Source organism: Triturus cristatus, chromosome 7, assembly GCF_964204655.1.
Source record: "Triturus cristatus chromosome 7, aTriCri1.1, whole genome shotgun sequence".
Classification (NCBI taxonomy): Eukaryota; Metazoa; Chordata; class Amphibia; order Caudata; family Salamandridae; genus Triturus; species Triturus cristatus.
This window is the reverse complement of record NC_140590.1, coordinates 1,631,291,932-1,631,306,725: the sequence shown is the minus strand read 5'-3', so window position 1 is coordinate 1,631,306,725 and position 14,794 is coordinate 1,631,291,932. Positions and strand designations below refer to the sequence as shown.

Sequence of the window (14,794 nt, the reverse complement as noted above, 5' to 3'; positions counted from 1 at the left end):
CAGTCGTCCAGGTAAGGGTAGACGTGAATGTGTTGCCTCCGTAAATGTGCAGCCACAGTAGCTAGGCACTTTGTGAAAACTCTGGGTGCTGTTGTCACGCCGAAGGGAAGAACCTTGAATTGGTAGTGCTGCCCTTGAATAGTGAACCTGAGATATTTTCTGTGTGAGGGGTGAATGGGTATGTGGAAATACGCATCTTTGAGGTCTAGCGTGGCCAGGAAGTCTCCCTGTTTGAGCAGCGGGAGGACTTGTTGTACGGTGAGCATGTGGAAATGCTCTGAGAGAATGTAGCGGTTGAGGGGTCTCAGGTCTAGTATAGGTCTGAGTGACCCGTCCTTCTTTGGTATTAAGAAGTACAGGGAGTACACCCCCGTACCTTGCTCGTGGATGGGTACGACCTCTATTGCGCCTTTTGCCAGCATACTTAGCACTTCCTGCTGTAATAGCGCTAAGTGCTCTGAGGACATTGGACGGTGTTTTGGCGGTATTGTGGGTGGAGTGGAGGTTAATTCTAGGCAGTAACAGTGTTTGATAATATCTTTGACCCACCTGTCCGTGGTGATGGAGTTCCACGTGGACAGGAACCTTTGTAGCCTTCCCCCGACAGGTGTTATGTGGTCGGGAGGAAGGGAGAGGGCGTCACTGTTTGTTCTTGGGAGAGGACCTGGTATTGCCCTTTGTGCTTGAGCCACGATATCCACCCCGGGTGTTTTTATCGTAGGTACTTTGTGTGTTACCCTTGTTGTAGGTTTGCTGTGACCCCTGTCCTCTACCTGCTCCTCTATTTCCGGGGCGACGAAAGGAGCCACTCCGAAAGGTCTGCGTTTGGAGAGCCCCCATGGACTTTGCAGTGTCTGTGTCCTTTTTTATTTTTTCTAGGGTGGTGTCAACCTCTGGTCCGAATAAGTAGTCGGGGTTGATCGGCTGATTGAGGATGTTATTTTGAACCTCAGGTTTGAATCCGGAGATTCGTAACCATGCGTGTCGTCGTAACATGACACTGGTGTTTATTGCTCTGGCAGCTGTATCTGCGGCATCCAGTGCACACTTAATGGATGCGTTCGTGAGGAGTTGTCCCTCCCTGATGAGGATCTCTGCTCCCTCTTTGTATTGGTCAGGGAGATGTTGGAGTAAGGTTTCTAATGTGTCATAGTGTGCGCGATCGTAGCGAGCTAGGAGCGCCTGAGTATTGGCAATACGCCATATGTTGGCTGCCTGGGCTGCAACCCGTTTGCCGGAGGTCTCTAGCACCTTGGACTCTTTATCCGGGGGAGGAGCATCTCCAGTAGTCTGCGAGTGCGCCCGTTTGCGAGCATTAGCGACTACGATGGAATCCAGAGGCAACTGGCCTCTGATGTACGTAGGGTCCCCAGGCGCCGACCTATATTTTTTGTCGATCCTGGGGTTTATTACTCTTGCCCTGGTGGGTTCTTTGAAAATGTCCTTTGCTGGTTTGAGGACACCTTTCAACATGGGTAGAGTTTTGATATTCCTTTCTGAGGATGCGAAAGTATCCATTAGAAAATCGTCCTCGATTGTGTCAGAGTGGAGTTGCACACCATGATTGGCCGCAGCACGTTCAAGGAGGGCGCTGAATGCGGCAGTGTCCTCTGTGGGAGACGTTTTTGCGCCATATAGCTGCGTGTCCTGTGTATCCATAGGTGCACCTGGGTCTACAGGGTCCTCCCAAGCCTGGTCAGGGTCCTGTTGGCCTTCAGGGTCCATCTCTCCCGGGTAGGGGACGTCGTCACCCATGTAGTCCTCCAAAACGTCGGTTTCGGAGTGTGCCGGAGAGAAGGACTGTGGATCTGGGTAAGAGGAATGGAGACGTTCGAAAAGAACGGGTTCCGAATCCGCTGGCAGCTTTTTCTTTAGCGGGATCCGGTAGGAGTCCAAAGCTTGCTCGGAAGATATTCTCCGCTTGTGGAGCATCATTCTGCCGGTGTCGGCATCGATGATGTGGGATGGTGACGTCTCCGTAGGAGAGTGTTCGGCAGGTGTGATCCTAGTGTGGGTGACACGTGTTCTGATTTCGAACAGTTTGGGCGCCGTGGATGGCGGCAGGCCAAAAGTGATGCTGGCTGGTGCTGGAGAAGCTTTTTGAGCTTTTTTCGGCTCGGAGCCTGACGTGTCCTGGCGGGCTGCCTTTTCTTTGATGCGTTGCAAGGACGCTGCAACTTGCCGCACCTGGAACGCCGACGGTTCTTTGGCGCCGAGCGGTTCTGTAGAGGCAGGCGTGGACTTTTTCGGGGCCACGGGGTCATCGAGTCGAGGAGAGGTAGTAGCTGTCGACGGCGTCTATGATTGGGCCTTCGGTGCTGCTTTCGAAGTGGTGTGCGACGCAGCGGCCATTTTGACCTTCGTGGCCGGAGCAGATTGTTTCGGTGCCGGGGGCCGAGGCGGTTTGGCGGTACCGATGGCCTTTTTCCGTGTGTCGGCGCCGACGTCGGCTGCTGCGAGTTCGGCACCGAAGTCCCGTTTGGTGCGGTCGGTGCCGACGGGTTTGGCTGGCGTCGAAGGTGTAGTGGGCTTCGATCCGACCAGTGTCAGTTTCAGTTTCGGTTTCTGTGGAACCGATACGACTTTTGGTTTCGGTTTCGAGGAAGGGAAACCAGTCGTTTTGGGTACTAATGGCTGTCGCTGAATGTCCGAGGCCGGGCCAGAGGGCGGGGCCAAAGAACTGCGGGATAGGTCTTGGGTAAGGCCCGAAGGCGATCCCTCGACCGGAGCCATAGACTGACGCATTGGGATATCCTCCGTCTGTACGGGTAGGCCTTGCTCGTCACCGGAGCTACTTTCTTCGGCCCCTGAGGCCTCATCGTAGTCTCCTACCTCGGTGTCGGCTTCTTCCCTGTGAAAGAGTTGTTCTTCGATGTCTTCCGATCCGGAATCGTGTTTGGAAGCAGGGCTGGAGGGTAGGTTCTCCACGCCTTCCACATCTTCATCCTCGGCGCTGAAGATGTTGGTCGGGGCCGGTGCCGCTTGCTGCGCTTCAAGTCTCGCTGCTCGTCGATTCCGGAGAGTCTTTTTGGATCGGAATCGGGCACAGGCCATACATGTGGATTCGTCGTGATCCGGTGAAAGGCATTTGTTGCACACCGGATGGACGTCGACATGGGGATATTTCGCATTGCAAACAGGACACCGCTTGAATGGTGTCCTCGATTCCATCGTCGATGTGGGGTCGATGGTCGGATATAATGCGAAAAAGTTGTTCTTGAATTTAGTAAACTAACAAGTAACTGTCGATACCGATCGGGAACAGTACCGACGCGAACTAAAGGCCTTTTGGCCTGAAAAAAGTTTTCCTAACTTGAGTCAAGGTAAGCACATCCGAACCCAATGGCGGAAAAAAACAATCTGAGGATGGAGAGGATGCCCATGCGCACTGTGGTCCAGGGGAGGAGTCACCTATCTCAGGATACTTCGAAGACTCTTCCAGGACAACAACGTGCAAACATCCGGACCCAACACTAGGCGGCGATCTATGCACAGATATGAATTCAGCAGCCCACATGCCTTGAACACATCGTTACCAATGGTAAGTAACTCGTACATCTGATAGAGACATCTAGCCGCAGATTCCTTAACTTAGAATAGATAGCACAGCCATACCCCAAAGGGGAGGTGGGTCTGCCACAGAACAACAGAAAACGCCAAGCATCCAATCCGGCAACAGAGTGACGGATAAAGGGGGGAGGCTGTGGCGGAACAGCCATACAGCAACCCAAGCAGCTCAGAAGAGCAGAAATAACGGGATGGCAGATATCCTAAAAATGCCAGAATGGTGCTACACCATGCCAGTATAAAGAAATGACAGGTAGAACGGCATGAGCCATATACCAGAGCAAAGAAGAGAGCGAGAGAGGAAGCAGGACCACTCTCCGCTTAATCGCGCACGATGAGGACACTGACCCAAGCTCGAAAAGAACCTGAAGAGATGCAACCAGAGCCTAACAGACTAGCCTATAGAAGGAAGGCTGAAGGAGCTCTTGCCAAGAGCCCAAAGGCAAGAGCTAGAACCTGAGCAATGCGTTTGGAACAGCCGGCGGGACAAGAAACACGCCAAGTGAACACCCAATCCCAAAAATGGGAAATAGGGGCGAATACCATCAATTTTAAACCCGCTGAAGCAGGTAGGAACACGCAGCAGGCAAAACGGCCACAGAGACCTTAAAGTGGCTTACACAAGAAGCATAAGAGTGCCCAACTGGGCAGTATGAAGCCAAAGTGAGAAACAACCCACAATATAGACTTGCAGGCAGTAGCATATCCGAAGGATGTGGCCAAAAACACCAAGGTAACGAATTGTGGAAAGAGCTTTAGAATCTGTGACCAAACACTCCAGAAAAGACACGTACAGTGTTGAACACCAAAAAGGTAGCATTTGTCAAATTGGGAAATCACACCAGGAAGCGGAAGCAAGGAGGAACCTATGGGCAGCTTGCAACAACTCAAAAAACGCTCCCTCACACATGGAGATATCGGTCTTTACCTCGCAGCCTCGAAAAGAGGTGGCGACGTAGGAAAAGGAATACCAAGGCAACCGGCACGCATACATAAATGTATAAACATATACATATGTAGAGACAGAACAAGCCAGGAGCATGAACATGTCCATACCGGAGGACACCTAGTACAGTAAAGGCAGGTAGGAGCCGCTTTTGAAGAGGAGATCAAGCAACCTCCCAGGGAGGTGGAACAGGCAACAGGCAGGATGACCAGGGCGTAAGAAGATGGCACCAGGGAAAAACATAGTTTACCGTTCAACGGACCACCAAGCGACGCATGAAGCCCACAGAATCTCCAGGCCCAGGTGAGATAAGCAAAGCTATATAATAGCATACAAGTACCCCACATGGAGTATGCATACCCCAAACAACGGGGAACACCTCTTTGGGCAATAAGCCAAGCTAAAAGAGCGCAGTAACAAACTGAACCTGTGATCATGAATTCCGAGCCGTATGACATTACCGAACTGAGCCACTGGCTCAATACCACAGTCAGAGGACCAGACACAGCAATCTGTGGAACATGCCCACAGCAGGCCAACAGGCGGCTCAAAGCACAACGCATCCAAGGGATGCCAATAAAAGGGTAATCACCCTTGACCACAGAAAAAGAAGACGTAAGGCTCGGCGTGAGCATCAAACAGCATAACCCCATCAAAGAGTAAATCAACCAGTCGCTCCCGGATATTTTCAGGGAAGACACTATCGGGCAATCAAGCGTGACACCGTAAGGCAACAGAGCTCGCCATAGCACGGCCTAAAGAATCCACAGTATCTAATGCTGAGCGGATTGTGAATTCGGCAAGGTTGCGGCCATCCCGGAGGAGGCGAAGGAGATCAACCCGAGCACCTTCAGAGGTGGCTGAAAGCAAAGACTCTGCAGAGTCCCACAGGGCAGAGGTAGCCCGCGCCAAAACACACATTGTATTTAAGGACTGTAGGGCCGCACTAGTGTAAGCAAAGACGTTCCTGCCCCATGACTCTAGCCATCTGGACTCCCGAGTGGGAGGAAGCGTTAGAGGGAGCAGGGAGAGAAAAGCAGTCTGCAGCACAAACCCTTGCACATCAGGGTGTACAATAAGACAAACAGGATCATGAGGAGCTGGACGGTGGTGGTGGTGCAAAACTGAACGAGCCACCGGGACACCTGAAGCAGGCCGGACCCAGGTACCTAAAAGGGTATCATAAAGGGAAGCCTCAAAGGGTAGAAGCAGCTTCACATTCCCGGACCCCCGATGAAGGACCTCAAGCAAGGGGTCAAAAAACAAGGGGGCAGTAGGGGGTTGCATGCTTAAAATGCGGGTGGACAATGAGACCACCCTCAAAAAAGCTGCACCGGCCTCAGTAGCCCTCCGTGGAGGACACAATAGCGCATCAGTGGGGAAGGGTTGTAAACTGACCCTCCCCAGACAGTGAGGGTGCGACCAATGTTCCACGGAAGGGAGTCCCATCGAAGAATGAGGATCCTGATGTTGCTCATGGGGAGGCGAAGAGCCTGCCGGATCTGGGAGCTCCCGAGGAAGCGCAAAAAATTCCAAGGGGCGCACTGGCAACAGTACGTGCGGCGACGCTGGGCGAGAAGACGGCGCCGAAATCCCTCCCGAGGCCTCTGGAGAAGAGTCCATAATTCTGTGCCGACACGGCACCGAAGCGACGCGCTTCGGCACCAACCCCGCATCTTTATACACCGACTCGGCTGCATCCGGCGTCGACTAGGCGCCAAGACTATGATAAGCTCCCCTTCCGAGGAAGGAGCAGACGCTGGTGAGGCAAGCTTTCGGTGCCCCACCGGCGCCGACTCCACCTTATCCATACTAGGCTCCGACTCCGAGGAAAGGAGCGGAGGCAGAGCCGAGCCTCCGGCGCCGACCCCGGTTCCGGACAGGTGACCGCCTGACCGGGAGCCTGGGGTGTGCTCAAAGCAGGGCTATGATCACCGGCAACCACCTGCGGCGCCGCAGGGAGCCCAGCGGGTCTATGCAGCGTGGCGGAGGCGCCGTGGGTCGTAGAGGGGGACCCAGGCGGGCCACGCTATAACGACTCGACATGGACCCTAGAGGGGGACCCACCCAGGCTGCGCGCAGAGGTGCTGCTGCAAAGTTTGTTACGGATCCAGTCTGACGCCTGGGGATATTCTAAGTTAAGGAATCTGTGGATAGATGTCTCTATCAGATAGGTAATGTTAGACCAATTTGGACTAGTCAAGGTGTCTTTGAATTTACCTCATAGAGCTCAACAGTAGGCCAACGTTGTGAGATGGCACCCAGCAATACAGGAGGGGAGGTTATGGGAAAAGGAGAGCCTTGCTGTAGCAGGATAAACCTCCACTGGAGAAAGGGAAAGGATGGAAACTTCACCTCCTAACAGAGAAGAGTGATGTCACTGAGGGGCATTAGGCAGATTGTCATGTTCACAATGGAAAAGAACAGTCTGCAGGGAGACAATCAGCGCCTGAAACCTTGCACACAGTGTCCAAAATGAAAACCTATCTATTCTTAGAGGGAAAGCATTCAATAGCTGCAGGACAAGTCGACTTTTGGCGCAACTGTCGAAGTCAGCAGAGAGGACAGCAGGGTTGGTGCCGGGTCAGTTCCTGGGTCTTCAGTTCTTGCAGGATGCAACTCTTCATGTCCTTCTTTCTTCAGGTCATTAGGATCTGTTCTTCTAGTGCCAGGGGCTCCCCTAAATACTGAATTTAGGGGTGTTAGGGGAGTGTAGGGTAGTAGCCAATGGGCTACTGACCCTCGGGGTCACCAAGCCCCTTATATGATCACTTCCTGTGGAAAGTGAGCATAACCGTGTCCCAGAGTTACTAAGTGTGCCAACACAAAGATGGCTACTTCTGAAAAGCTGTGTCCACCTCAGTTAAGCCCAGGGGTGGTAAGACGACATGACCAGCTAATTTTCCAGCCTGTCCAGGTGCCAAAGGGGCTCTGGACAAAGGGAGTCGACTACCTCTACTGTGATGGAGAGTCAGATTCGCATTTCAAACGTGGCAGCTCTTTGAAGCTTTCTGAGCTAGGAAGGTTAATCAGTAGGTCATCTTGTGGGAGGGGGTGTGACACCCTCAACCAGGACAGGCTTTTGTTCTGGGTCTCCTGAGAGCAAAAAGCTCTCACCCTAGGAAGTCAGAACAGTACCTTGGGTGTCAGGCTGGCAGAAACAAGTCAGCGAACATGTCAGAGGCTGGTAGGTTTTCAGGGGGCCCCTCTAAGGTGCCCTCTGCATGCGTGTATTGGTAAATCCAACACTAGAATCGGTGTGGGTTTATCAATACAAGATGTTTGATCCCAAACATCCCTATCTTTAGTGAAGCAATCATGTAAGTGGGGAACTTGTTTTCACCAGCATCTAGCACATGTTTTAAATGGCTTTCCTGGTCACTTGTGCTGGCAGTAATAGGACTGTCCAGCACCGGGGCATATCTGCTCAAGCAGGTGTGCCCTCACATGTAATATTCAGCACCCTGCCTTAGGGCTGTTAGGACTGCTGTAGGAGTGACTTACAAATATTACATGCAGTGGTAGGAGACATGGCACACAGGGATGTGTGACATGTCGTCTTTTCACTTTTGTCTGCACCAAGACATGCAGCCTGCAATGGCAGCCTTGCATGTGCTTGGTGAGGGATCCTTTAGGGTGACACAATTTGTGCTGCAGCCCTTAGGGGCCCTCAGTAGTACCTCAGACCCTAGGTACCAGGGGTACCACTTACTAAGGACTTACTGAGGGTGCTAAAGTTTTGCCAATTGGGGGAAACAATTGTAGAGTTTTGGAAAAAGAGTTTTGGCACTGAGGACCTGGTTAGCAGGAACCCAGTGCACTTCCAATCGAAATCACATCAGTTACCAGGCAAAAAGTGTTGGTTACTATGTCAAAAAGGGGTACGTTCCTACAGAAGGGGTGAAATTCAATCTCAAGTGTCATATGTGAAGTTGACTTCAACAGAACTTGCGCTGAACTGCAATATGCTCTCCTTACATCCTTATTCTGATCACCTTGATCCTGTGTATTGTGTTTTTTTATGATGTACTGATGAATGAACAACAAAAGAAGGACCTTGCTCAGAAATTCATCCTGAAGATTCTTAAATTCTTTTATTAACTTATCGAAAGATAGAATAAGGAAAAAACACACCCTTTTTGAGATGCAGGCAAAAATGAACAGAACAGAAAATTGGAGAACGTATACAGAGTCTACAGAGTCTTCGTAAACAAGGCACAGAACGGACACTGTCTGCACCATTCAATGCATCCACTTAACTCTATTTCAATAACATGCATGACAGTGCTATTTTTTACTCCAATAATGTGAAATTGAATGTATTTGTAAAGCGTTGTTATCCAAAAACAGTGATAGACATATTCATTCCAAAAATTCCAAAGCAGTGCAGTGTAGTGTCACAAAAAGCTCAATACATAGTGCTTGAAAAACATACCTGGTGCCATGGTTCTTCTCAAAGTATGCTGCTCTCAACCACACACTTTTTTTACTTGGAAAAACTTGTAGGGAATGGGCATAGATGGCTCGAGCACACTCAAGGGCACTGTGGGAAACGCACTGCAAAAGTACAAAGGGGGCTGTTAAAACTCAATGTGGAGCAGGGCTCGGTTGATTATCTAAGCGTTCGCTGTAAGATCAGGAATATGGTCAGAGCAGCTCTGCCCATATAGAGCCTTTGTTATATTTAATGGCAGGGCTCGAAAAATCCTCTCAACCCCTCACATTTGCAAGCTAAATTTGATGAGAGCGAGCTGTTTTTAAGTCCTACTCGCCCTTTCTGGCGAGTAGGAAGACAAACTAACTTTTGTCCTCTGTCTCTGAAAGCGGAGCAAATGTGACAAGATAACAAGATTTAAAGGCATTTTTATTGCTAACAAAATGAATGAGCAATAAAGATGCCTTTAAATCTTGTTATCTTGTCACATTTGCTCCGCTTTCAGAGACAGAGGTCAAGCAGGTTGGAGGTAGGTTGAGGAGATTTTTCAAGGTACTCGACCTGCAGAACTAGTACTATTTTTTGGATTTTTCGAGCCCTGAATGGTGTTCATCCAATATGTTTAACTGGAGTTGGGTTATCCTCATTCTTTCAATGGTGATATATACATTCCTGTTGCCACCCTAATTCTCATATATTCCTAATTGCACTGAATGTATGATTCAAAAATTGATGTGAAGCTCAATTATAATGTTTTCACAATATGGAATGGCCATACAGCATTTAAAACCAGACCAACCCTCACTCATTTCATCACTTACCCAGGTTTTCTTTACCCCATGACAGTTGCACTAAATGGTCCAAAATATTCATAACCTTCAGCTCTCAAGGCACCTTTGTACATATGATTCCTACACAACACTAGAGTCCTCTCTGCTCACATCCAAACACACTATCCGCTTTGTTGACTGTCATAAAAATCCTGTAACTCAATTATCATTTGCTCACTCCTCCAACACCATCATCATTATTTTCCTTGCAGCAAATCTGTCAGACACTAGCAGAATTGTATTATTGTACTGTGCCCTTAGTTCAGCAGTTCCCTTGTTAATATTGATAAAAATCAATGCCAATATGCACAATGATACACTTGCATACACAAACCAAATCGCATCACTATTATCAAAATTCGCCCAATGTAAACTCTCTATCAACCCCGATTCTGAAATATGTGGTCTGACAGGCTCTGCGACCTAGGCTTGGGCTACTGATTTACTGGCCACAGGTGGGGGTGGCACGTAGCCGGCAGACAAACGTACAAACAAGAAACTTAAACACAGCAACACTACAATGATCCACAGAAAGTGGCCCCAATAAAGCACATATGACCGGTGGGGCGTGCATGATCCCAAAACACCGTAAAGCCAGATGTCACATAAAGTTAGGAACACATAGCCAATCAGGGAACAACACGCAGAGTACACGCAGTGATCACCCACCCCTCATGCCGGACATCTGGACACGATACCAACTGGCCCCCATTATGTCCATGCAAGGTCCAGGCCCACCTGCATTTATTATCAGGGGCCTTATTTACGACTCCCTAGACGAGGCCTGCATTCTTTTACTAAAAAGGATCGTTGGGAGCGCTAAATGATACCCAGAGAAGTGTACTGAAAAATGTTCAAATCGTTTGTATTTTGAGACAGTCCTCAGACCCGCTTCTGTAACTGTGCTCCCGGCCGAAGTGTTAAATTAAACCAACTGTTCCTGTTTTGCCAAACTCCTCTTGTCAGGTAAATTAATCTTCAAGCAACATTTTGGCGAGCCAGCCAGGAGAGATTGGTACCTCGGATCCGACTGCAGCCGAATGAAAGGGGCCCCGCCCGGACGGATTCACATCTGCGCAGCAAGGAAGGTGAGCGGACACAGCAATTGATTTGAAGTTCTGCTAAATCTGCGTGGTGGAGTCGCTGTCAGAGGGTAAGAGACCACATCTGATCCTTAGACCCCAGCAATTTGCATATGGCAAACTAAGAAGAAGCGCAAAAATGTAACCGGAGTGTCTTTCCACTGACAGAAATCTGGCATATTACCTATTTAATGTGTCTGAACGGAGTAGTCGCAAGGCAGCCTTTTAGGCGTTCCCGCGGAAAGCAACCTTTTTTGGATAGTCATTACACACTAGGAAAGACGAAAATTGGTTGTCACTTGGGCAACTGGACTTGAAACTTATGTTATGCTTGTCCCCTGCACGTGATACAGGGTTGAGGCCTCACCACTTGGCGGGACACAGATGGTATGCATGGGCCCTGGATGTGACATAAGGCCAGCACCTCAATATTATTTTTTAGTCTAAAGGGTTTTTCTCAGTGCTACTGGGTTCTTAACACTGTTGGTCTCTGAAAGAAGTGAGAGGTGTTGCTCGCTTGGACCACTGAGCGTGATACAGATGGTACGCTGAGTCCCTGGATGTGAAACAGGGTGGAATTCCGACTTTAGGAAAAAGATTTGGATCTGGAGATCAGATGTAGCTTGTGCTTGGCCAAGAGGGGCTTGTGATTCTTCGAGTTATTTCTTTTCTCCGTGAATTAAAAAAAAAAAAAAATTCTTTGTCTTGGAGTCGATACTGACAGACTATCAGGCTCACTTAATCCTGTGTACCGCGCAGGTCTATCCCTGATCACAGTAGCATGTACAAGGAGTGGGCTAAGGTATTTTTTGAGAAAGTCATCATTTGTTCTATGTCCGTTTTTTCTTATTGTAGTATTTAAATTGATGCAAGGTATATCCGAAGTTGTTTGATGCTGTGGTGCTGGTAAATTAATGCAAGTTGTTTTTTGTCTTGAGTATTGTGTTGTAGGAAAGTGGGTTTCTGTTGCAGTACCCACTCCCTCCTACCTCTTTGCCTGGCTTTTGATGCAACTTTGACTGTAGAGTACTGGATCTCTGCTCACCAGGTTCCCAGTACCAGTGCTCTTTCCCTAAAAACTGTACCACAATTAGCACAACTTCAAACCCCCATGCAAGTCTCTAGTAAATGGTACCAAGGACATTGGTACTGAAGACGGTCCCCTAGGGACCCCTCACCAAGGCCATGCAAACTGCCACCGCAGCCTGCATGCCTTGGTGCACAGAAAACCAACAAAGTTGACATGGCACACTGCCTGTGTGCCATGTCAAAGCAGCACTGCCTAAGGTGTAGGTAAGTCACCCCTATGGCAGACCTTCCAAGACCTAAGGCAGGGTGCACTATGTCTCAGGTGTGGGCATATCTGCAGGAGTAGATAGGCCCCTACAATATTTAAGTATAATCTTAATATTGTAAGTGCCAGTGAAGCCATAAAGAGTACATGGGCTGGAAACTCCAGAGGACCATGATGGCTTTACTGAATCCAGGAGTGTTTGGTCCCAACCAACGCCTCTCAATTGCCCAAACTGATGCCAGTGTGGGATTTATTGAAGCATGTACCCAGAGGGCTCCTCAGAGGTGCCCCCTGAAAACCCACTAAACCTACTGTGGTCTCTAACTGGCTTGAAACAGCTTGCCACCACCAGACATGTTGATGGAGCTCTTCGAGACCATAAACAAAGCACATCCTGGGCTGAGGTGTCACACCTCCTCCCTCAGGATGTGCACAGTGCTTGAGAAGGGGGCTACAAAGGCCTTGCCGCCTTTGTAATGCAAACCCAGCCTCCGGGTTAACCCCCCACTTTTGGCAGGAGAACCAGTGGGAAACTTAATAAGAGTAGGAGGTGTGTCCCCCTTCGCCAACTCCATCCCTCAGGTGCAGGAGGCGAAGTGAAACACATTTTTCAGTGCCCACCATCTTGAAGATGGTGGGACTTATCCAATCAGGGCTAAGGCTATGCACCCCTTCCCACAGTTTAGCACATAAGGTGCACTCACAGCGGCACAGAGGCGGCCGGGTGCAGGGTGCTGTTTTGGCATCGGGTACCCTGTTGTTTTCAATGGGAGTTGCCGGTTTTGGGTTTTGGCTGCAGGCTTGGTCCAGAAAGACTCCCAGGAGGAACCAACAGCTGGGCAGGTAAGTTGGAGGGCTCGGGGACGTAGATGCACCTCAGGTTCTCTTCTCCAGGGAAGAGGGCTGCTGGATGCAGGGGTCTCTTTTGAGGTCGGATTTCACCTTACCTGGCCACTCACATTTAGGGGGGGGAGGGGCGGGCGAGAAGATGCTGCAGGCGACGTCGGGGAGTCCTGGAGGGGGTCAACCCATGGTGGACTCTGACTTTGGAGAGCTGGGGGACATCGCTGGGACAGATGGGCCACCCAGATTCGGATCGTAGGCGTTGGGTGTAGCAGTGGTTCCAGGCGTCGGGTTTCTTTGTCTTCAGCAGGCTCAGAGTCTGTCTTGGGAGTTTCTTGTGAACAGAGCTGCTGTTCACAGGAGATCCGGTCTTTGTTGAAGGCAATCAGTCGTCCCAGGGTTCTGGAGGTCGCTAGATGCAGGACAAGGTGACTTTTGGTGCAGGGTCCCTGGAAACTGCAGACGGGCCGGTATGGCTGGGGCCAAGTCAGTTCTTCTCACCAGTCTCCTCTACTGGGCGTCTTCTTTTGTCCTTCTTCTTAGGTTGCGAGAATCTGTCTTCATTGGAACAGGGCTGCCTCCTAAATACTGTATTTAGGGGGCGTTTTAGGGGTCTCGAGGTCAGTAGCCAATGGGCTACTGACCTTTGGGTGGCTACACCTTTGGTGTGCTCACCCCACACGGGTGAGTGGGCACAATCCCTAAACCTGATTGGAGAGTGTCTGCCATCAGCAAGATAGCGGGCACTGAAGAGTGGGCTTCACCTCGCCTCCCCCACCTGAGGGGCCACAAAAAGTTGCTTTGACGTAATGAAGGTTTTAGTTATATTAATGTAGAACATAAGAGCTTTTTTGACATCTAATGAATGAAGAGCTCTTTCCACAACAAAATCAGACTGAGGGCAGAAAACTGGCAACTCAATGGACCGATTGATATGAAATTGGGAAACTACCTTAGGTAGGAATTTAGGGATGCTTCGAAGAACTACTTTGTCTTTGTGCATTTGGAAGAATGGTTCTTCTAAGGTTAATGCCTAAAGTTCACTAACACGTTTGAGAGAAGTTATGGCGACTAAAAATAAGACCTTCCAAGAAAAGAATTGAAGCGGGCATGAGTGTAGAGGCTCAGAAAAAATCTGATGAGTCTTGTGAGTACTATTAAGGTTCCATGAAGGTGCAGGAGGAATCCTGGGTAGAAGAACGCATTTAAGTCTTCCAAGAAGGCGTTAATTACTGGAACTTTAAAGAGGGAAAGGTGTTGTCTATTATGAAGATAGGCAGCCATAGCAGCAAGATGTAAGTGTATAGAAGTACATGCTAAACCTGCCTTTTGTAAGTGAACTAGATAACAGATAATGTTTAGTACTGTAGCTGTGAAAGGGTCAATTTGCTTTGAATGGCAGTAGCAAACAAAACATTTCCATTGTGCTGCATAGCAGGCCCTAGTGGTAGGTTTACGTGCTTCTTTAAGAATGTTTATACATTTTGTTGATAAGTTTAGGTAACCAAATTCTATGACCTCAGGAGCCAGATTGCTAAATTGAGAGATTTGGGATCTGGGTGCCTGATTTGTCCGTGATTTTGAGGGAGAAGGTCTGGCCTGTTGGGGAGCTTCTTGTGTGGAACTACTGAAAAGTCTAGTAATGTTGTGAACCAAGATTGACGAGCACAAGTGGGAGCTAGTAGGATCATTGTTAGAGACATCTGCCCTAGTTTCCGAACCAGAAATGGAGGGAGAGGCGGAAAAGCGTAGGCAAATATTTTTGACCAACTCATCCACAGTGCATTGCCCTTAGAT

At 49.4% G+C, this 14,794-nt stretch overlaps 1 protein-coding gene across 1 annotated transcript in view; it reads right to left on the bottom strand.

The window, feature by feature from the left end:
- PRPF6 (pre-mRNA processing factor 6) overlaps positions 1-14,794 on the bottom strand; it is a 349,710-nt gene that overhangs the window by 173,516 nt on the left and 161,400 nt on the right. The window contains exon 13 of the mRNA XM_085619664.1: positions 8,949-9,070. Coding sequence (XP_085475790.1) covers positions 8,949-9,070 — 122 coding nt within the window. The remainder of the gene's footprint in view (positions 1-8,948; positions 9,071-14,794) is intronic.